The 21,923-nt window shown below is 46.8% G+C and overlaps 1 protein-coding gene across 3 annotated transcripts in view; it reads right to left on the bottom strand.

The window, feature by feature from the left end:
* Positions 1–2,265: 2,265 nt before the first annotated feature.
* Positions 2,266–21,923, bottom strand: part of CCDC50 (coiled-coil domain containing 50) — a 48,977-nt gene continuing 29,319 nt past the window's right edge. Inside the window, exons 6-11 of one of the 3 annotated variants that reach the window (XM_082486886.1) lie at positions 16,316–16,422; positions 15,676–15,720; positions 15,042–15,146; positions 14,018–14,097; positions 9,129–9,226; positions 2,266–8,084 (exon numbers count right to left, since the gene is read on the bottom strand). In XM_082486886.1, the coding sequence (XP_082343012.1) occupies positions 8,065–8,084; positions 9,129–9,226; positions 14,018–14,097; positions 15,042–15,146; positions 15,676–15,720; positions 16,316–16,422 (455 nt within the window). In that variant the 3' untranslated portion in view covers positions 2,266–8,064. Of the gene's footprint in view, positions 8,085–9,026; positions 9,227–14,017; positions 14,098–15,041; positions 15,147–15,675; positions 15,721–16,315; positions 16,423–19,440; positions 20,146–21,923 lie in introns of those variants that run through there. The other 2 variants (XM_082486887.1, XM_082486885.1) reach the window with 2 other exon arrangements.

Below are 21,923 nucleotides of genomic sequence, written 5' to 3'. Positions count from 1 at the left end.
GATCCCAGGGCTCATTTACTAAATCTGTTTTACCATTAACTGTGGCAGGAAGTCTGGCCAGGGTGATGCAGGATAAAACTGATGGACTCATGGTGCTGTTCAAGGATCACTGTCTGAAAGAACAAATCATGGTGATGGACACGCGTACCTCTGATCTGAGGTAACTAGCTGGTGCCAGGCACTGTCACTTGTTTGCTAGCAGGATGGCACAAAGGAGTGGGATGTAGGACCTGGGTTTGCTCTGTGTTGACACCGAGAAGGAAGTGTCTCAGACATAGCCCAAGGTCTCACATGGCAGAGGGATGCTCTCCACCTCCAGGCAAACTGCAACCCACCAGGTTGAGAATGAAATTGAGAATAGTACATACATAGCACGTGTAGTACACCCAGTCATTTGTATCTCAGCCACCTCAGCTTGTTTAGGCTTTGGGTCGCTCTGCAGCCATGGTTTGCCTCGTGAACAAGAGGAGCATCAGTTCCAGGTAAGAGAATCAAGTTTCCCCACCAGCATCTGCTCCCAACGCAAAGTGTGAGCCAACCCTCAACAGCTCAGCTTAGCCCTGGCTGTCCACGTGGACGTGAAAAGCCATTTACCTGCTGTGTGAGCCCCCTCCAGCCCTGCAGTTCCTTCAAGAGGCAGCCTCTAAGCAGGGCTGAGTCCTCCCAAGCCATGAGCAGCACACACCGAAGTCTGTCTGGGCAAGAGCCCCCAGGTACACAGCATGGACCTGGGTGAAAGATGAGCATCTCGACATGTGCAGAGGTGGGAGATGGCAGCTGCCACCTGCAACTCCTACCTTGCAGTGCAGGATGGAACAGCCAAGTGGGCAGTTATGCTGCCGGGTACTGAGCAACGCTGACTTCAAGCAGTCTCTGCCAGCTTACCTTCTCTCATGGTTGGAGGACACCTGGGAAACCTGGATCCATCACCAACGGCACAATGGACCCACGTCCATACAGTTTGAGAGCTGCATGAGACTTGGAAATCCAGAGATCGGTAATTCCTCTGATACAGAAAAAAAAAAAGAAGAAAAAGACCAAAGTCCCCAGGGGCTCTTCAATGTTCCTTTTGTGGTTCCCACATACAGTCCTCTGTGCACATCCCTGCAGCAGGTGGAAGATGCTACTCAGGGCTCCAGCTGGCCCCCCTCCCACCACAGCCTAATGCTTAACCAAGTGCCAAGGCTGGCATGAAAGAAGCCTTTCAAAGAAAACAGACCAACCCAGTCGCTTCAGACAAGAGGCTGCAATAAATTGTAAGTTGGCAGCACTCTTGGCACTTCCAAATGCCCTGTTTTTACAAGAAGGCTCTTCCACTGCTAGCCACATCCTAATATTTTTAATTTTCTAACTGTTTTGCTGGTCCCTACCTCCACTCGCTGCTAATACCTAAGGGACTCTGAGGTGGAGTTGGTAGGAGGTAAAGACGATGCAAAGGTTTTGAAAGCACTGGGGTAGTGCTGTGACACAGCCCCTACTCAAGCCCAAAACTGAACTCTGTTAGAGTCAGAGCACTCACTCCTGCGCAGACCCAAACCCCTGGGGAAGGAAAGCCCCTGGCCCACGCAGGGACAGCCTGGTGCACCCTGGGGTGGGGTGTGAAAGGGGTCCCTGCTTGGGAGCAGAGGGAAATGGGTAAATAAACATTTAAGAAAGGTTTACAGTTTGGACTCAAGATCCAGTGTTTATATTTAGTAACCCCCCCATTAGTAACATGCTTGGTCACCAACCGAATTTGCGACATGGAAATGGCTTTGTGTCTGCTCATGTTTGAGCTGCTTCCTCTGCTGATGCCTTTGAAGACATCAGTCTGTCACGGAGCATTTGCCATGTTTCCTTCTTGCCTTCCATCCGATCACTGTAGGTGTGAGTTGTTCTTGGGAAGCTTCAAGCAGGCTTTTTGCAAGATAAAAAGCTATGTTATCAAAAAAGAAAAAGGGAAAAAAAAAGGAAAAAAAAAAGTATCCTACCCTTGCAAATAATTACACTGCTTTATTTTTCAGTATCACAGTCTCAGGAAATGAAGCAGTCCAGATCCTTTCCAAGATATTACACAGCTTCCCCCCTCCCCATCTCTCTGGCTACAAAATAATCAAATTAAATACAAATTTGTTGTTTTGCTACATATATTACACTGGAAAAACATAATTATTGGTAGAAGAAGCTTAGCTGCAGACGCCAAGGGTGGAATGAAGTGCTGTTTTCTCCTGCTCTTGTGTGACCCATTTCAGTGTTCCCAGAAAAGCACACGGAGGGACAGAAGGATGTGGTAGATAACAAAATACAGCGGTTTATTGAACAAAGTGGGGCAAGGCAATGTTCCCTTTACATTCATGAGAATTCAGGAGTATGAAGCAAAACATGCTATACACACACAGACATGATACTTTGGTTAAATGTCATTCAGAAGTTCTATGCCAAACCTGATAAAATTATAGAGTGAACAGTCAAAATTAAGAAAAAAAAAAAAAAAACTAGGCTTGCATAGGCAGATTATTGTCAGTGCGCAATTTATATTTAAGGATTAGCTGTTGCAATACAGGGTACACTTGCAGCTCTGAAGAATTTAAGCCTTCTGACTAATCTATCTCATTGCGTGGCCAATATTAAGATTCAACAGGCTGAAAGTTTACCCTGAAGAGCTGAATGAGACAACTGCAGTTATTTCTCCGAGGCAATTAACTATATTGCAGTGCACAGATGCAGTTAGAGACACACCGTGGAGTCTACTTAAAGTGAACACTGATACAGTGGAACTCATTTACTGCGAAGTAGAAAATACTCATTTGTGTGTGCCACTGTCCTCTCTGGGACTCTCCTGGAAGAGCCCACGCTGCACAGCTAAGCCTTGCCCTGTGCTACCCACGGGGAGGAGGCGGCTGACGGTGTCTCCAGCTCAGAAGCCGAGGGCAGTGCAGCTTCTCAACACAAAAACCTGTGTCCTGCAGCTTGTCCTGGGCGTAGCAGTCCAAGCGCCTCTTGTGTGCAGTACAGCCGGAGCCTCCACGGCAGCGCTGCACAGCCAGAAATGTGCTACGGCACATTTATTTTAAAGATTACAGTAAACCGGGATGGATCTCTGTAGGTTTATGCTTGTCCTCCACAATGAAAAAAAAAAAAAAAAGAAAAAAAAGACAAGCGGCTGTGGTATACTTCATGCAAGGGGCACTGCTGTGCCTCAGCACTATATCCCACACCCACCTCCCAAAGCAATTGCAAAACTAAGCACTGAGCGCCTTGAGAGAGTGGGGCAAAACCAACCCTGTCCATCAGCTGGGCATGGATATAGGGCAGAGTAACCCTCAAAGTCACCCCCAGATGGGAATTCCCGCTGCAGCATCCTCCCTGGCATCAGTGCCAGGAGCAGGACAGCAGAGAGGTCGGTCACCCATCAGTCCACGCTATTGAGCTGCGCTTCGTCTCCTGTTGCATCTCACACAGCCTTGCAGCGCCTGGAGGAACGGCAGGAGCAATCTGCTCAGGGTGAGAGACACCCGGCAGATCACGCTGCGTATGCAGCGATGAGTTTCATGGACCTGCTGCACTAGATTACAAGAGTGTAAACTAAGTAGGAGAATCCTCACACTGTTCTCCAAGTACTCCCCTTTAAATATAAATTAGCAATCCACAGTTAGTTTGCATACAGGTTAATATGAATTAAAAAAAAACAAACCTTGATAATAAAAATATATAATATACACATTGATCAATAGCAATAAACTGAATGAAAACACTAGAATGTAACAGTGGCTGTAATTTGGCACAAAATAAAAACGCACAGAGGTCTAGCACTGTAAAAATAAAAATCCTTTTCTTTTTTCCCTAAGTAAGAGAATGTTATTAATCCTGATTCAAATCCTGACAGGTGGGAATGCAGAGATATAAAAATACTGTACATACAAGATCCCTTTTACAGAGTGAAGCAGACTGCAGCATTTGTAACTCCGGTCCTTCCTCCTCAAGAGGAGAAATTCCACGATGAGACTTCATCTATCCCCTAACAGCTGATATTTTCCCACCCCACTAAGGTCAAAACCATGAAGTCCTTGGAAAAAAAGATGAGATTAACCTGTTGGATCTATCCACGTGACGACAACTGCTTCTTGTTGCAGGAAGCTGTACAGTCCACGTTAAGACAGTGTTTCATAGCAAGGTGACTCAGATCAGACCGCTGAAGACATCGAGTATCCCTGCATGTAAGGCACGATCACTCGGGTTCGCCCGACCTCTCTTCTGCAGACCATTGTGCTTTGGACGGAGGCGAGGTGGCGGCGAGAGCTCTTGCTGGCGAGATGTGCCTACTATGGAGATTAGGAAGTGCCAGGATTCCATGGTGATGAATTTTCAACATGGTGCTTGTTGCCTTATTAATGCACAGAGTCAGAAAGGGATGAAAGACCTGAATAACCGGGGCAGGGGTCCCAGCAAGGGCTCCGACGTGCTATTAAACCCAGAGCAAAACCACAGGCAAAGCGACTAAAACTTGGCAAGAGAAGATAAGGAAAAAATAAAGTTACTTAAACATTTTTTCTGCCATAGAAATATTGCTCCGATTGCTTCTTTTTAAAAAGATCAACTTTGTTGTGCCTCTTCCCAGGGACACAAGTGCAAGGTGCCGATTTTGCATCTCACCTACACATGCTGCATCTTCTTGACTCTCAGCGGAACCATGGCTGCTGAACCTCAAGAGGAGTTGGCTCCTTGATCATCCATGATCTTAACTCAACTCTTGTTGACTTCAATGGGATCATGGAATCTCCTTCCAAAAAGTGGTTACTAAACATGCAAGTCCAGTTGCAACCTTTGCCTGAGGAAGCCTCTAACCTGGAGGAGGCCCACAAGGTATATTAGATGAATAATTGCTCGGTTTATACCCCATTTGCTACATGCTTATATCAGCTACCATTCCTAGCATTTCTCTCTCTCTCTCGATAGATGTCAGCCCCTTCTAACAAAACCTCAGGACCCCCCTTTTCAAGAGAGCTATGGAAAAAGAAAACAGGAGAAACACTTACAAGGGAGTGCAAATGAATAAAAGTAGGGAATAGTAATAAAAAGGTAAGAACTAAGGGAGGATATAGAGCACAGCAGCACCTAAAGCATTCTGCACTCCCTGAAGGCATCCAAGGAAGCAGCAGATGCTCCTGGGATCCTTCCCTTGGGGCCTTGTCTCTTGGTGCCATGGCTGGAGAGCTTGGCTGGCCCAAGGAGGCCATTAAGGAGATCCTGCAGCTCCCCAGAGTAGGCACTGAGGTGCTCTTCATACTTTACCCAGCTTCCAAACAAAAATCAACTGGAGTTTTCTCTCGTATCATTTCCACTCACTCCCACTGAAGTCAACAACTTGGATACTCCCAAGCATCCCTCCTGAATTAATAGCTTCTTCAAATGTCAGCAGGCTCAGGGCCTTCATGACTTTTTCTGATTAGGGTAAGAGACAGAAGTTACCTCAGCCAACTGCAGTGCAGAAAGCCCGTCACAGCCAGCTACACAGAGGCCCAGGGAGGGCTGAATTCCTAGTCGGCGATTTCCCCTTGCCTTGTACAGAGGGTTTTTCCCCATGCACAGCGAGTACAAAGCACAACCACTTTCTGATTTGGCAGGATTTTTCCCGATCCAGTTTTCACAAGTGCACCAGATGATACAAGCAGCACGGCCTGGACTGGGGTATTTGTAGAAAGTATTAGTCCAGAAAACCCCACCAGGCATTCATTCCACAACAATAAATACTCTGATGGCAATGGAAAGGAAAAATCCACAAGGGAAAAAAAAATAATGGTATTTTCAGCAGTAGAAATTTTGACTGTTACATGAAATACAAAAATAAATTTTTACAAAATAAAATCATTGCAGATGAGGTTGCCACATTGGCCCAAGTTATCAAATAAAAAAGGAGAACATACGGTCTATGTTGTTCTTTTTCCAGATCCTGTAGAACAACGTTAACACTTCTGAATGGACAGAGATGGAACTAGAAGAGGGAACAAGGCAAGGGCAGTACAATCTAGCCGCTGGCTGGGATATTTCCTGAGAAGCAGCAGCAAGCAGGCAAGAGCTTGCACGTCACTTAAGGGTTCACGCAGGTGAGGAAGCTCATGGTTTGGAAGCAAGGGTATGCAGCTAACGGGACGCTGCCAATGCACAAAATCCTAGATTACAACATTTTTGGCTAGAGTATGCCTGGAGCAGAGGTCTACTGGGGGTTAATTGGTTCTTCACAGGTAGTGAACTGCTGCCAACGTGCCAGTAGGGGTAGGAGATGGGTTTCTTGAGCTGTTGGTCAAGGCTCATGCTGTGGTATTAAACATGCCCTTGCAATTTACGTGAAGGAGTTGCCTTGTCTTCCTAGCGATTTGCCTCGGTAACTATCCTGACCAAGGACAACCACCAAGGGTAAAGCCCTACAGCTGCCTTGGAGCTTCAACTGTGCATTAGTGCAAGAGCAGAGAGTCATGATCTCTTCCAATCTCCTACCGGTGCTCCACACCAGAATGTGCTCTCCACAAAGCTCTACAGAGCTCCCAACAGCAGAACTGAAGCTGCCAGCAGAAGACAAAGAGCATGGTAGGACAGACTCAGTGCTGGGCAATAAGGGGGCTGGGCTGCAGAGGCAACACAGCCAGGCTTTGCTGCCATGAACTAGGCTGCCAAATGAATAACTAGCTTGTACTGGATGAACAAGACTCCAACCCAGTGTCTAGATGCTTCGTTTTGCTGTTTAAATATGCACTTATAAAGAGCAAAAAATATTTAAAAAGACAAAAGAATTGAAACGTGAGGCGGCCAAGGGAAAAAGCTACTTTTTTGCACAAGAGAAGAATGATTTTCAAGGAGTGGAGGGAAAACAAGCCACGGTGAGACAAAAAAAAAAAAAATTAAAAAAAAAATGACCACATGGGCAAATCTATACAGACAACTTATTCTTGCAGACCCTGCTATGCCCGAGAAAGGATTAGTTTTACCCTGACTGGAGTCTGCCTGGGGTACCGGGCAGGAGTAGGGTAAAGGGGAGGCAGTCAGCCCAGACATTGTGTGGACTGTTGGGCATTCCGTGTCTAGCTCAAAGTTGCCTGTAACTGTAGATTTTGGATTCAATGCTCAGTGCCTATATGGCTCTCCTTCAGTCCCATGTTTCCAAGACATATGCAAGTTCAGACACAAGTTACCGTACTCAAGTGCAACAGCAACTGATCTAGGAGTTACAGTAGTTCCTACTTGGCTTCAGTGAAAATTCCTTGGCTTCTACCGCACCGAAGCTCAAAGCAGGTGACCACAGAGGTCCCTTCAGGCATTTAAATCTGTTTGTGTGATTCTTCCCAATCCACAACTCACAGCTTCATCAACTCCCTGGCATGTCTTAAAAGTCATGCACACAAGGTCTAATTTCAGTTGAAATTGCTTTTCTCTTAACTGTTCCATCCTATATCCTGGAGCTAAATGCCTGGTTACACACTCTACCCAAATTGCTGGAAACCCTAGAAAGAAATACAGCAGTTAAGAAAAATTTTTCTGTAAGCAATTTCTTCCTCACTCGTCCCAGGTTCTGGCTTTTGCTGGTGTACATTATGAAGACGCTCTCTCCTTTCTGCAAGCTACCATGACCCTGTCAGGTTGGCTCAGCTGTCCTGTCCAGCACAGGAAGAAACACGTTTCTTCTTATAACTCCTAATATAGAAAGGACTCGTACTTCTGACGTTCTGCTGCATTGCCATAACCCAACTCATTTCTTGGATTTTCCTCCCTGTCGTACGTGCATCTCTATTTGTCAGAGCTACAGCCAAAGCTTAAGGGGAAAGCCTGAAAACAATCTAAGAGGGAGCTGTCAAATTCAGCTAGTTGATTCACACAGTTCAGTGGCGGCTAGATTATACTGCACTGCTTCAGTGATCACATATGAGTACAAAATTGAAAGAAACAAGTGTTCCATATTTATACGATGACACTGGGAGATCCTGGGAGTGGAGGGTGTACCTCCCATTGGGTAAGGAATCGAGAAAGTTGCCTGGCAATTCCAGTAATGTTTGCTACAGAAGAGGCAGTACCAAAGCAAAAGGCTAGCACAGCTTACTGCTTCCTACGGGAACCTGTAAAGCAAAACAGAAAGAAAAAAACAACGTAAGGATATATATCCTGGTGAAGAAAATACTACCTGCAATCATCTTTTACTTCTCCTACCCTCTTGGATATCTGTGAGACTTCCACGGTACTTGTTAAGTCAAATGCCAAAATGGGAACTGCTCATTACTTTATGCAAGCAAAAGGAAGGATAGGTCCACAAGACAGGCAGATATTTGCATTTCTTCTAGGCTGTCAACAGCACTGCAGCCACATTTCACAGCCTCACTGTGAACAAATGCAAATGCTGGGCTTAGAGACTATATGAAGTGCCATCAACTTTCCTGCTTGTTTGATGAAGATAGAATGCAAAAGCTTCCCAAACTTTAAATTTTGGGAAGTAAACTGTCCACATTTAAGTCACAATCAGTTGAGCTGGAAGAAATCTGAGCAACTGAGTCAAACTCTGGCCACCCCTGTGCTTCCCCAGAGGCTCTACAGATAAATCAGACAACTGGATTCGGATTTAAAAAAACTGGAGAGGGCGACCCTAACCACACTGCCCTTGTGCCTAGTGATTTCAGGAAACGAGCCAACAAAGCAGCACTAAGATGCTGCAGGAACACAACAAGCCTGTGCTGAGAAAAATCTTCTGTCTAATCATCCCATTCGCCCGCCAGACAGGTGATACTGTGAGGTTTTGTCTTGTATTGGATTGCTTGATACTATCGAGTCACCTAAAATCCATCATGCCATTGTCTTCCTGTTATTTCTCCTTCATTTGCTGCCTGGATTTACAGTCATTCATCATTAAGAGATCACAGAGGACAAGCAGACAGCAGTTTGATAAACCCAAGGCAAACTCATTCAGCTTTTTAGTCTCTCAGCCTGCAATGCACTCAGCAAGCACAACTCAAACACCGAATAGCATCACCTGCCTATGGGGGCAATCATATCCATTCTTCCTCTCTATTAGCACCCCTCTTTCAAACATCCCGTCCTGCAGGCTAGTTATTTGTGGAAAACAGCCCACAATAACCCAAGTGTGGAGGCAGCCATGGGCTCGATCCTACCTTTAGGAGAGTGGTCAGGTCTGTGGGTCTGGCGCAAGGGGCTGGGCTGGCTTGTGTAATACCGAGAGTGTTCAAAGTCATTGAGGAGAGGCTGTGACCTGCCAAGCACAATGGGAAAAAAAATGTGTTGGGGGGAAAAAACCTCAAAAGCGTAACAGCGTGGCAAAAGCAACATCTCCGCTGCCTGGTCTGTCCATGGCAGTTTGATGCCAACTGTGCCTGGCCCAGGCTTTCCACCTGCAGACCAGCTCTTCTGAGCACAGCCCGTTACTGTTTCTGTGGTGAGAAATGCACAGTATTTACTTCTCACGGAAACAAAGAATTTCCATTATGAAGTTTGATGCAAACCTCACTCAAAAGAGCAACATTTTAAAGTGTTTAATGCTTGCCCAGTTTTAACGCCACAGTATTTTAATAAGATCTCCCACAGTATTTTAATAAGATCTCTCTCAGTCTCCATCTGCAGACCTCTCACAGAATCACAGAATCACAGAATCACAGAATTATCAGAGTTGGAAGGGACCTCTAGAGATCATCTAGTCCAACTCTCCTGCTAAAGCAGGATTGCCTAGAGCACATTACTCAGGACTGCATCCAGGCGGGTCTTGAAAATCTCCAGGGAAGGGGACTCCACAACCTCCCTGGGCAGCCTGTTCCAGTGCTCTGTCACCCGAACCGTAAAGAACTGTTTCCGTGTATTTGAACGGAACTTCCTGTGTTCTAACTTGTGCCCATTGCCCCTCGTCCTGTCACTTGGAACCAATGAAAAGAGCCTGGCTCCATCCTTCTTCAACCCACCCTTTAGATACTTGTATGCCATAATAAGGTCTCCCCTCAGCCTTCTCTTCTCCAGGCTAAAGAGTCCCAGCTCTCTCAGCCTTTCCTCATAAGGGAGGTGCTCCAAGCCCTTAATCATCTTAGTTGCCCTTCGCTGGACTCGCTCCAGCAGTTCCCTGTCCCTCTTGAACTGGGGAGCCCAAAACTGGACACAGTATTCCAGTTGTGGCCTCACCAGTGCAGAGTAGAGGGGGAGAATGACCTCCCTCGACCTACTGGCCACACTCTTCCCTATGCAGCCCAGGATTCCATTGGCCTTTTTGGCGACAAGGGCACATTGCTGGGCCATGGATAATTTACTGTCTACCACAACCCCCAGATCCTTCTCCTCCAAGCTATCTCCCAGCAGGTCAGCCCCTAACCTGTACTGGTGCCTAGCATTCTTCCTCCCCAGGTGCAGGACCTTGCACTTGGTTTTGTTGAACCTCATTAGGTTCTTCTCTGCCCAGCTCTCCAGCCTGTCCAGGTCACGCTGGATGGCAGCACAGCCCTCTGGGGTGTCAGCCACCCCACCCAGTTTGGTATCATCAGCAAACTTGCTGAGGATACACTCTGTCCCCTCATCCAGGTCATTAATGAATATATTAAACAAAATAGGACCAAGTATTGACCCCTGGGGGACACCACTGGTTACAGGCCTCCAACTAGACTCTGTGCCGCTGATCACAACCCTCTGAGTCCTGTCCCGCAGCCAACTCTCAATCCACCTCACTGTCACCTCATCTAGCCCATACTTCCTCAGCTTCCTAATGAGGATGTCATGGGAGACAGTGTCAAAAGCCTTGCTAAAGTCAAGGTAGATGACATCCACGACTTTCCCCTCATCCAGCCAACCAGTTATAACATCATAGAAAGCTATCAGATTGGTCAAGCACGATTTACCCTTGGTAAATCCATGTTGACCACTTCCAATAACTTCCTGTTCCTCAACGTGATTGGAGATGACATCCAGAATGAGTCGCTCCAATACCTTCCCAGGGACAGAGGTGAGACTAACCGGTCTGTAGTTCCCTGGGTCCTCCTTCTTGCCTTTTTTGAAGATTGGAGTGATGTCGGCCTTCCTCCAGTCCTCAGGCACCTCTCCTGTTCTCCATGACCGTTCAAAGACGATGGAGAGTGGTCTAGCAATAACATCCGCCAGCTCTCTCAGCACTCGCGGATGCATGCCATCAGGGCCCATGGACTTGTGAATGTCCAGCTTGGCCAAGTGGTCTCTGACCCGGTCCTCCTCAACTGAGGGAAAATCTTCCACTCTCCAGACCTCCCCCTTTGCCTTCAGAGGGTGGGATTCATGAGGGACAGCTTTAGCAGTGAAGACCGAAGAAAAGAAGGCATTCAGTAACTCTGCCTTCTCTGCGTCCTCCACCACTAGGGCACCTGTCTCGTTCACCAGCGGGCCTACATTTTCCCTAGTCTTCCTTTTTCTATTGATATATTCAAAGAACCTTTTCTTATTGTCTTTGACTGCAGTGGCCAAGCTGAGTTCTGATTGAGCTTTGGCCCTTCTCATTTTCCCCCTACATAGCTTTGTTATATCTTGATAATCCTCATAAGTTGCCAACCCCCTTTTCCAGAGAATGTAAACTTTCCTTTTTTTCCTGAGGTCCAGCCAAAGTTCTCTATTTAGCCAGGCTGGTCGTCTTCCCCGTCTGCTCGTTTTTCGAGACAAGGGGATGGCCTTCTCCTGAGCTTTTAAGAGCACCTGCTTGAAGTATGCCCAGCCTTCCTGGGCACCTTTGCTCTTCAAAACTGCCTCCCAAGGGACACTCTCGACCATGCTCCTAAGCAGGCTAAAGTCTGCCCTTCGGAAATCCAAGGTGGCAGTTCTGCTGGCTCCCCGCCTTACGTGATCAAGAATTGAAAATTCTATCATTTCGTGATCACTGTGCCCAAGGCGACCTCCAACCTTTACATCCTCCACAAGACCTTCTCTGTTAACAAACAGTAGGTCCAGTAGGGCACTTCCCCTAGTTGGTTCCTTCACCAGCTGTGTTAGGAAGTTGTCTTCCACACACTCCAGGAACCTCCATGACTGTTCCCTCTCTGCTGCATTGTATTTCCAGCAGACGTCTGGGAAGTTGAAGTCCCCCACAAGAACAAGGGCAGATGATTGTGAGACCTCTGCCAGCTGCTTGTAGAATACTTCATCGGCTTCTACATCCTGATTAGGAGGTCTATAACAAACTCCCATCACGATGTCTGCCTTATTGGCCTTCCCCTTAATTTTTATCCATACACACTCAGTGTTGTCATCCACACTGTTAAGTTCCTGGCATACAAAACTGCCCCTAACATAGAGGGCCACCCCACCACCTCTTCTTCCTTGCCTATCCTTTTTGAAGAGTTGGTAGCCATCCATTACAGCACTCCACTTGTGTGTGTCCTCCCACCACGTTTCTGTGATGGCGACTATATCATAGTTTCCTTGCTGTACAATGGCCTCCAGCTCCTCCTGTTTATTTCCCATGCTGCGTGCATTAGTATAGATGCACTTCAGCTGGGCTGATTGCCCTGCCACTTTCTTGGGGGGACAAGCCCTAATTCGCACCTGATTATACTCAGGCACTACTGTAGCTACCAAATTAACACTACCCCTCGTGCCTTGGCTGTCACACAATTCACCATCCCCCACAACCACTGGGACAGGCTGCAAGACCTTGCTAACACTTTTACCCAGAAGCACTGGTACGCTTCTCCCAGGCACCACTTTTGTAATCCTGGTCTCATCCCCGTCCCCCTTCAAACCTAGTTTAAAGCCCTGTAGATGAGCCCTGCTAGCTCTTGTCCCAGGATCTTTCTTCCCCTTCGGGTTAGGCTTCCCCCTCCTGTTGCCAGCATGCCTGGTTTCCTGTAGATGAGCCCATGATCAAAAAAGCCAAAGTTATGCTGGATACACCAGTCTCAGAGCCAGGAGTTAATTTCCTGACTCCTCCTATTTATCCCCTGGTCAACCCCTGCAAATGGTGGGGATAGAGGAGAACACTATTTGTGCTCCTGATCCCTTAACCAGCCGTCCCAGGGCCCTGAAGTCATTCTTCATTGCCCTTAGACTTCTGGTACCTACCTCATCACCACCTACCTGAAATATCAGTAGTGGGTAGTAATCTGATGTCTTAACCAGGGAAGGGAGTTTTCTCCTTATGTCCTTAATTCTGGCCCCAGGGAGGCAGCTGACTTCCCTGTGGGATGGGTCCGGTCTACAGATAGGGCCCTCTGTTCCCCTCAGAAGGGAGTCACCTAGCACAATTACCTTCCTTTCTTTCTTGGTTGAGGAAGTCCTGAGGCGGCGGGGTGAGTGCCCAGCACTGGGCGCCTCACTGGATGGATCATCCTTTCCATCCTCGATCGCCTGGTCTTCGAATTCCAAAGCCCCATACCTATTCTGCAAGGGTTTCTTTTTTTTCTTTCGTTTTTTCTTTTGCAAATTCAACAAGAATTTCTAGGCTCATACCTGGACTGGGAACCAAAGCCACTCGGGTCACTTCCAGGGTTCAGTCCCTCATGAGGAGCATCAGGCCAGAGTACCAAGTAATTCAGAAGCAGCACTGAGCTACAGAACGTTCCCATCAGCTCTGGGATGAGGTACCCCAAAGCACAATGTACTTGCTTGCAGGGGGTTGTCCACACATAGCAGCAGGAGCAGTGTACAGGGCTTAACTGGGGAGCATGAACCCAAGGGAGCAGCTGCGCAAATGCATCACAATCGCTCCTTCCTGCCCACAGACGACATTTGGTTTCACATCCCCAGAAGCTCTTTAACCCTCTCAATGCTTCTCTGCCATTTAACAAATGTCACTGCACAAGCTCATCAGTCTCTGTCAGTGCCAGGCATGGAGACCAATATGGACAAATGCCCTGAGCACAGCGACTGATGCATGTCACCGAACACCTCACCAGCTCTGTGCCCTTCATCTCTTTTCAGTGCTAAAACCTCTGCTCTCCACCAAGCCCCTTGTGGGTGGGTCAGGCTGGTCGCCCCACACCTCCTCCTTCGGACTCTGAGCAGCTTCCCGAGCGCATTTCCCCGTTGCTCCTAGCCAGTTCAAGCTCACCTTGAAGACCTGTCGCCTTTGTGTCGCTGAGTTTCAGGCCCTTCTCTTGACCTTGAGCGCGTGGACTCGCTTGCATCATGCTGATGGGAAGAAGGGAAAGCAGTTCATCTGCATGCCTTGCAAGACACTAGACAGTGCGTTGAGCCTGCCGCAGCTCCATTAAGTCCTTTTGTGCATCAGTTTATATATGTAAGCAGCTACAGCCAGACATGTGCACATGGCAGTATCAGGACTACCTTCCAGCAAATGAAAATCAGCCTTGCTGAGCCAAACTCGATTTTTGCTCTAAATATGAGACAGTGCAGTGGGACTCATCCCGAAGCTGGGGTCAAACGCAGTCAGTGCGTAATGACTGTGCACATGGCTGGGCTGAGCACGAGGCACCAGCTGCACGCAGCTGGGCTCCTGCAACTACTCAAACACAGTAAGGAGGCTGAAAACACCAGAGCTACCTCCAACTGCCCCAAGATTAACGCAACACCCCCTTTAGCACCTTACCAGCACAGACCATGAAATCTGTTTCCTATCACCTTCCGCATCAGCTAGCCAAGCCTCTGTAGTATTACTCATACAAAAAACAAGGCTTGATACACTCAATACTTTCATTAAACCGCCAATTTTACTATGAAGTAGAGTGACAACTGGAACAGCTGCATTGGCCTTATACCTGCAGTGCACAAACAGAACCAACTACTGCTTTTACTGCTACCGTCAGGATTGCAGCAGAGGGAAGGTCCTGCACCAGGAGCACCAACAGTGCTTGAGGGAGGCCGTAAAGTGCAGTGACGTCCAGCAACAACCTCGAAGGCCATAGCCCAAGGTTTACCTTGTTTGAGGCTGAAGCCAAAGAGCACCTAACCAAGAAGGTGGCTCCAAAAGGCTTGAGAAGCACTTGAGTAACAGGCAGCAAGACCCTTTGGATGCAACAATCTGCATCATTCCTTTTGCTCTCACCACACACCCTCACCTCCCTCTGGAAATTGGAATGCACTTCATTTGGGGTACCTCCTGAAGCTCGACATACCTTCCAGTCTTGATCATGCCTCCTCCTTTCAAAGGAAGACTTTTCTCTCTCCTTCTCTTTCTTGAAAGCCTTTTTCTCCTCAGCCATCAAGAGTCGGGCAATTTCCTAAGAGGGAAAATACAGACATTTGTACTGTTTTTGTGGATTTGGGTTATTTAAACCCTTTCCTATGGACAGCTGCTGAATGGGAAGGGTGCAAAGCCAAGATTCCACTCATCTGCAATCACAAACCAAGTACCAGAGCAGAACTAAGACTGACTACATGCAGCATGCCCAGTGGACCCCTGATATGCCAGAACTGTGTTTGCAGGGACTTTCTGCCCTTTATCCCTTTTCCTTCAATGGGGTGGTTCGTCTCACAGCATCTCTGATAGTCTCCCTCGGGGCTCAGTTACAGGATATGCTCTTACACAGCCATGAACTTCTTTCCTCTGCCATGGTTGCAACAGGCAGTACAACTCCCACCATGGCCAGCCTGAGCACATACATGAAAATCAGCTAGAGGCAAACCCCACTGATCCCCGAGCTTTCCCTACAAGTAGGGGAATGAACAACCAGAGGGTCAGAGGGGACAAGTGGGTTTAGTGATTTCCACAATTAAAGGAATACTGCAAACATTTGATGTCTTGCTCACCTCATCTTGGGCTACTTGAGCTGCCTTCTGATCTGCCTCATTAGCCTGAAAAAAAAAAAAAAAAGGGGGGGTGGTGTGAGAAAAAAAAAAAGTAACACTTCTGAATTATTCATACCCATTAACCTACTGGGCAGGGCAAGTAGGTGCCCATACAAATACGCTACCATCCTCTCCAAACATACTTAGCTAGCTCAATACTTACAACCCAACACCAAACTGTCATTTCATCTTTTCAGCTGATTTTTGCCCTCATTTATCTAGCAGGCCACACCACAACGCATTGCCCACCCTGCTGCCCACTCTCTCGAAGATAGGCACTGGCCTGTCTCACTTCTGGGCTGACCGCGCTGACTACAGGCTATCTTTACCTGCCTGGAAACATTCATTTAATATCACTCTGCTTCGATAATTTCATTTTTGGGTGTTTATTTCAGAAAATAAGGCTCTACTGGCTGGATGCCTGCTGTCACTCTGTGCGTATGTGCATGGGAGACAAAGGTAACTATCAGGTAACAAAGGTAACATTCGCAAGACCTTAAGTCTTAAAGTCACTATCACATATAAAAGCTTTGCAGATTAAAGTTGTCATTGCTAGCTACTTTAGTTCCTTCGAGTTGACTAATGCACCCTCTCTACTTACCAGGAGCTCTTCCTCCTGCAGCTTCCGAGCAATCTCTGCATCAGACAACTCCTGTTCCCTTTGAGGTGTGTCATACATGGCTTGCTTTGTCCCCCTCAACTTAGTGCCTACAGAATTGTAAGAGAAAACAATCAATCTACCCATTTCCCAAATGCTTTGGTAAGGAAATCCCCACCATCTCCTCCACCACCTGCAAAAGCCCCACTCGAGGGGAGCAGAGGCCACAAAAGCGTACCTGCCAGACCGTTGGATTGAGAGTAAGGAGCTGAGGTGCAGCACACACCTTAGGAAGGTTTCCCTATGAGTACAGAAATATCTGATACATCGAGTCTTACATGACAAATGCAACTATACGGCCGAAGAGGCCATGTCCCTTGAAGCAGTCTTTGCTGACACAGCAGTGCTAGCAAAGGAATTGTAATTTTTCCACGCTCTGCATTGCCATACACTGGCAAAACTGGGCAGCAGAGAGCAGGAGCACAGCAGAGTCTGTGAACACACCGCTGGAGCAGCACAGGCTGCAAAAGTTGCCTGGGACACACTCACGTGAGGTTTCAGACAATTTCTTCCTTGGGCTGAACCATGAGTTTTACAATTTACAATGAGAAAACAGCGAAGTAAACATTTCTGAACTTCATACAAGGTTCAGCTCTTGCTCTGAATACGGAGTTTTATTTGTCTGTTTATTTTAAAGTTAAACCATCTCCAAGTGATTTAAAATGTTGCATTTTGAAAGTCTCTCCATAGTCTATTTGCACCAGGCCATCAAAGGAGTCTCCCTGTATCCCTGTTATAAAATGCATGACTTCACTCGCATACAATGAATGCCTTCTCCTTCCATCTGCAGTCCGAACTGTATTGTTCAGACATCTCAGACATCAAGACGAGCTTTGCGAAGTATACAAATACTCCATATGTCCATCTGTTTTCCACCCCAAACTGAGAAAATAAGTTTTACTCAAAACTTTCATGCCTCCAGCAACACTCTTTATACATTTATTATAAATGTTACATCTTACTGGGCCACATATCATTTTCCTTCCCATCAGGTAAGACCAAAGGGGGAAAATAAAGGAAGCAACCGATTGAACTCAAAAGAACTTTCTGTGCATCTATTGACAAACTCCCATCACGCTCCACCAAGCATCCTGAAGACTTCAAACTGCAGCAGGCCAGAGACCTCATCTATCAACCCAGAATAAAACTGGAGTAAGAAACCACCTCCTCTTCAGGTATTAAAGGAGGCATGGGGGTGGGGTTGCTTTTTGTTTTGTTTGAGTCAACTGATCAATGATCTTAAGCAAATAACATCCTTTTTACAAACTGTCTTTGCATAAAAAGAGAAAACTTCAGCTCTGGCATGTTATAGCTAAATATATGACCTGGCCTTTCCCGGCACAGTGTGATCAATCCAAGCTGTGAAGAGCTGTAATCTCCGGCCAGCACAGAAACTCTGGCAAAAAGCACCAGTTTGGTCAGAGTTAAATTATTCAGAGTCCTTCCAAGGCCACAGTAAACACAGTTTTTACCATGCTGGAATGAACAACAGCACGGTCAACTGGCTCCTGTACACCATTGCCTCTATGAAGAATAAAAGTAAATTTCCAGGAATTGTTTGCTGGCCAGCCCGAGGATGAACTTTCTTCACACGCTGATCAGTGCCAGGCTTCATTTGCTCAGAAGACAACAATAAACATTACTTCCACATCACTTCTGCCCACACTCCGGGGAGAACAAAGCCCACCATAACCATGGCCCACAGGAAGAGGATGTGAGCTTCTGGCTATTTTGACTCAATGTGATGGGATACTGAGTCACTCGGGTCCATGTTGTAACAGGGCAAGTCACAACCTACTGATTATATAAAAACCAGATTAACACCTTCCACTTCCCCAAACAAGACGTCTGCATGATGAAGACAGAGTAACCCTCCCAGCATCTCCAGAGACAGACACGCATTTTCATCCCTACCTTATCCAAGCAAAACCAGTTAGATGGTTGAAAGCAGGAGCTTCCCATGCTGTGACAGACATAGATACAAGTCTCTGACCTCCTGCTTCCATAGAATCATAGGACGGTTAGAGTTGGAAAGGACCTTAAAGACCATCTAGTTCCAACCCCCCTGCCATGGGCAGGGACACCTCCCACCTTGAACCTCCCGCCTTGAACACCTCCAGGGATGGGGCATTCACAACTTCTCTGGGCAGCCTGTTCCAGTGTCTCACCACCCTCAGAATTTCTTCCTAATATCTAACCTAAATCTCCTCTCTTTCAGTTTAAGATCATTACCCCTCATCTTATTGCTCCACTACCTGATAAAGAGTCCCTCCCTATCCTTCCTGTAGGTCCCCTTAGAACCTTCTCTTCACTAAGAACCTTCTCCTCACTAAAAGACACACCACCCCCAGTGTAGTTTCAAAAGCAGAAAGACAGATCTGGATCTTTAAAGCCCACTAGTCACAAGTATGATTGAACAACAAGCACTACACAGGTACACGTTTCTTAGAAAAATTCACTTGTACAGAATTGACAAAAAACCCATTTTACAAATAGAGCCCAGTCAGACACCTTGTGCCACTACTGAACTTTGCCCAAAGTGAATTGATTATGTTGCCAGCAGGTTTTTCAGTAAAAGTGGGTGGAAATTGCTAGCTTCAGCAAACTGTCCTCACTTACAGTGCTGCATCCCAACCAACAAAATACGAGTGTAATCCTAACATTTGATTTTTTGTTAGGTTTCTTTTTTTTCTCCTGTGCAAGGAGACCACAGCACAAAATATATCATGAAAATAAAAGCTGGCTGTTGTTTGTTTGATTGGGGTTTTTTTTTGTGTTTAATTCTTAAACACAGGATACCTAGGGCACCATTTCCAACGATGCCTTCTTACTCATCCTCTCTGATGTCATGAAACACGTCAGGAAATAAACAGAGCAAGAACATTGACGGGTAAGAAGAATCTCATCAAATAAGGGAGAAACTTGGGCAGGATTCACTGTGTATACATTGCAGGTGAATATTGGAGATAAGCATCTTCAAAGGAAACAAGACAGATTTCAGACACCAGGATGGGGCATGCCAAAAGTCCACCCCACACGTACATACACCTTCCCCACCACTTGGTTACCTGAGTCTCGCTGGCAGTCTCCAACCTTCCCCTGGGTCACAGCGTGTGGAGAGGGGGAAGGTCTCCTGTGTCCTGCCCTTTTGCAGTCTCTTTCCTCACCCCTCCTATGATCATCTCTCGATTCACGATCGTGGAGCTTCTCGTCATGCACCGTCCTGTGTGACGAGCGGCCCTGATGACGAGATTTGTGTTTTGCAGGGCGCACCAGCTGGCTGCCGCCCCGATGCCAGGTCTCCTGCTCAGCCTCCAGTTCCACCTCAAGAAGAGGAAGGTGCCTTTCTTTGTCTTGCCTTGTTGACTTTCTGCTGTGCCGTGCCTGGTCTGCGAGTCCATGCTCTGACTCCAGGTCAAGACTGAGAGGTCTCCAAGCCTTCTCCCTGCCAGCTGCTCTCCTTTCCCGTGGCTCCCAGCTATTGCTGTGGTCACAGGCACCGCGCTCAGCCTCTCTTTCCAGGTCGAGGCTGGGAGGTCTCCTGGACCTTCCCTGACTGGTTGACTTCCACTCTTGCGGGTGGCCATTGCTGGCCTCGCTTGGTTGAGGAGACCTCCGACGATGCTCTGAGGGGGAATGCCTACATTCGGAGGTGCCGTTGGACAAAGGTGAGGGTGCTTCTCGGTGCTCTCTCCGCCGGTGCGTATGCCTGTCACCACTGTGTGCCCTGCGAGGCTCAGAAACCTGCTCTCTGGGGTCACCCCGGGGGTGCTCTGGGCAATGGGGGGACAAACAAGGAGTGGGTTAGTGGTGCGGGGGTTAATGGTGGTTCAGCGAGGCCAGAGTCACAGCACGAAGATGAGGGAGCTTGAGGCAAGGGGAAGCTGGAAATGCAGGCTAAGCGTGGCAGCATCAGAAGGAAAAATAACGGGGATATAATGCTTCCAGGACATAACGGGGGACAGAGTGAAATGGCAGTGTGGCTACCAGCAGGGCAGCACGGGAGGCAACAGGGTTGGAGCAGAAAAGACAGGTCCAACCCAAAAGTGTGTCCAAGCACCTCCTAAGACAAGGACAGGTCAATATGGAGATGAAAGGCTTTTAACAATGCCATTGGGGCTGAAAAACAGCCAGCAGAGCAGCTCATCTCCTGGTGACACATCACTGCTGCAGGATACTGGAACCACCAGAGAAAGACTTGCAAAGGAGGGCGCAAGATGGAGGTGAGGATGGGAGACAATGAGGGGGTGTAAGGTTAGGGAAGCCAAGCAGAGGGTCAGGTTGGATCCTGGTTTATGAGCACCAATGCCCTGCCCTGGTTTTGGGCACAAGGTTTTTCATCAGAAAAAACAGCCTCACCTAATGGGGATAAGACCAACATAAAGCAGAAGAGAGAGACAAGTGGGATGGGACTTTATTTAAAAAAAAAAAAAAAAAAAAGGCAAGAACAAGATGATGGATAACTGCAGCATCCAAATATCTTTCACCACAGACTATCACGTTTCTCTTGCAGACCCAGAAGTTTCAGGGCCTGCACTTATTCGTTGCCTAAATAAAAGTTTAGGCTCTGACTGCAGAGAAGGCTACAGAAATTTAAGGGCAGGATAAGTCTTCACAAAACCCAGGCTCCTGATCTCAGCAATATAGCTGGAAAAGCTGCTTACTTGGCAGCTTGGCGGGGTTGTTTCCTCTGTGCTTTCCAGAAAGCAGGTGGAAATTTTCTTTGCTTTTAGTTTCAGTAATAAACCTGACACAGCTATGAGGATGCAGCAGTCTGCCTACAATCTGCTGATTGATTTATTTTCCAATCAACCTATTTGCTAAGAGAAATCATTGCATTGAGTGAACTATTATCTCTGCAACAGCTTTTCAGAATGAAGGTGTATTTCTGAAGAAAAAAAAAAAATTCCTTGAAGCAGAGGCTGATTTGAAACAGAACTATAAAAAAAAAAAAACCCCAACCTAGCATTGTAAGACTTTCCTTCTCCACTGCTGTTGTTTGTTTTGTTTTTTTTTTTTTTTTTTTTTTTTTTACAGTATCTAACAATATTTAAAATAGATTTAACTGCACACGAACTGCATTCTCTTTGAATAAATAGCTTTGCCTTCCTTACAATCATCTAGATTTTTTTTGGGGGTGGGGGGGTGGAATAGGGAGGGAGAAGCCCCGCACCAAAACTGAATGTTCCCTGCAAGTCATTCTATTCAGAAAAAACTTTTTTAGAGCCAGCAAAAATACAGCCTACAGAAAATCTACCTTGAAAACAAATCTGAGACTTTTATCCAGAATCGGTAAATTTTTAAAAATCCAAGAACTGTAAGAGTAACCACAGTAGTTCCTGTTAACTGGTGGGTTTTTCTATTCAGTTTTAGACCATTCACATGATTCACAGAAAACAATTATCTAGTGAAACAATCTATGTGACTTACTGAACAACGGAGACAACAGCCCAAAAGCAAGAGTCAGTTTTTGAACTATAACAACAAGGGTCTAAGAATTAGTTCAATGTTCATATTAAGGAAAGCTCAACAGATACAGCAGCAGAGAGCA

This window comes from Vanellus vanellus (assembly GCF_965231255.1).
Source record: "Vanellus vanellus genome assembly, chromosome: 8".
Lineage (NCBI taxonomy): Eukaryota > Metazoa > Chordata > Aves > Charadriiformes > Charadriidae > Vanellus > Vanellus vanellus.
This window is presented reverse-complemented; position numbering and strand designations above follow the sequence as displayed.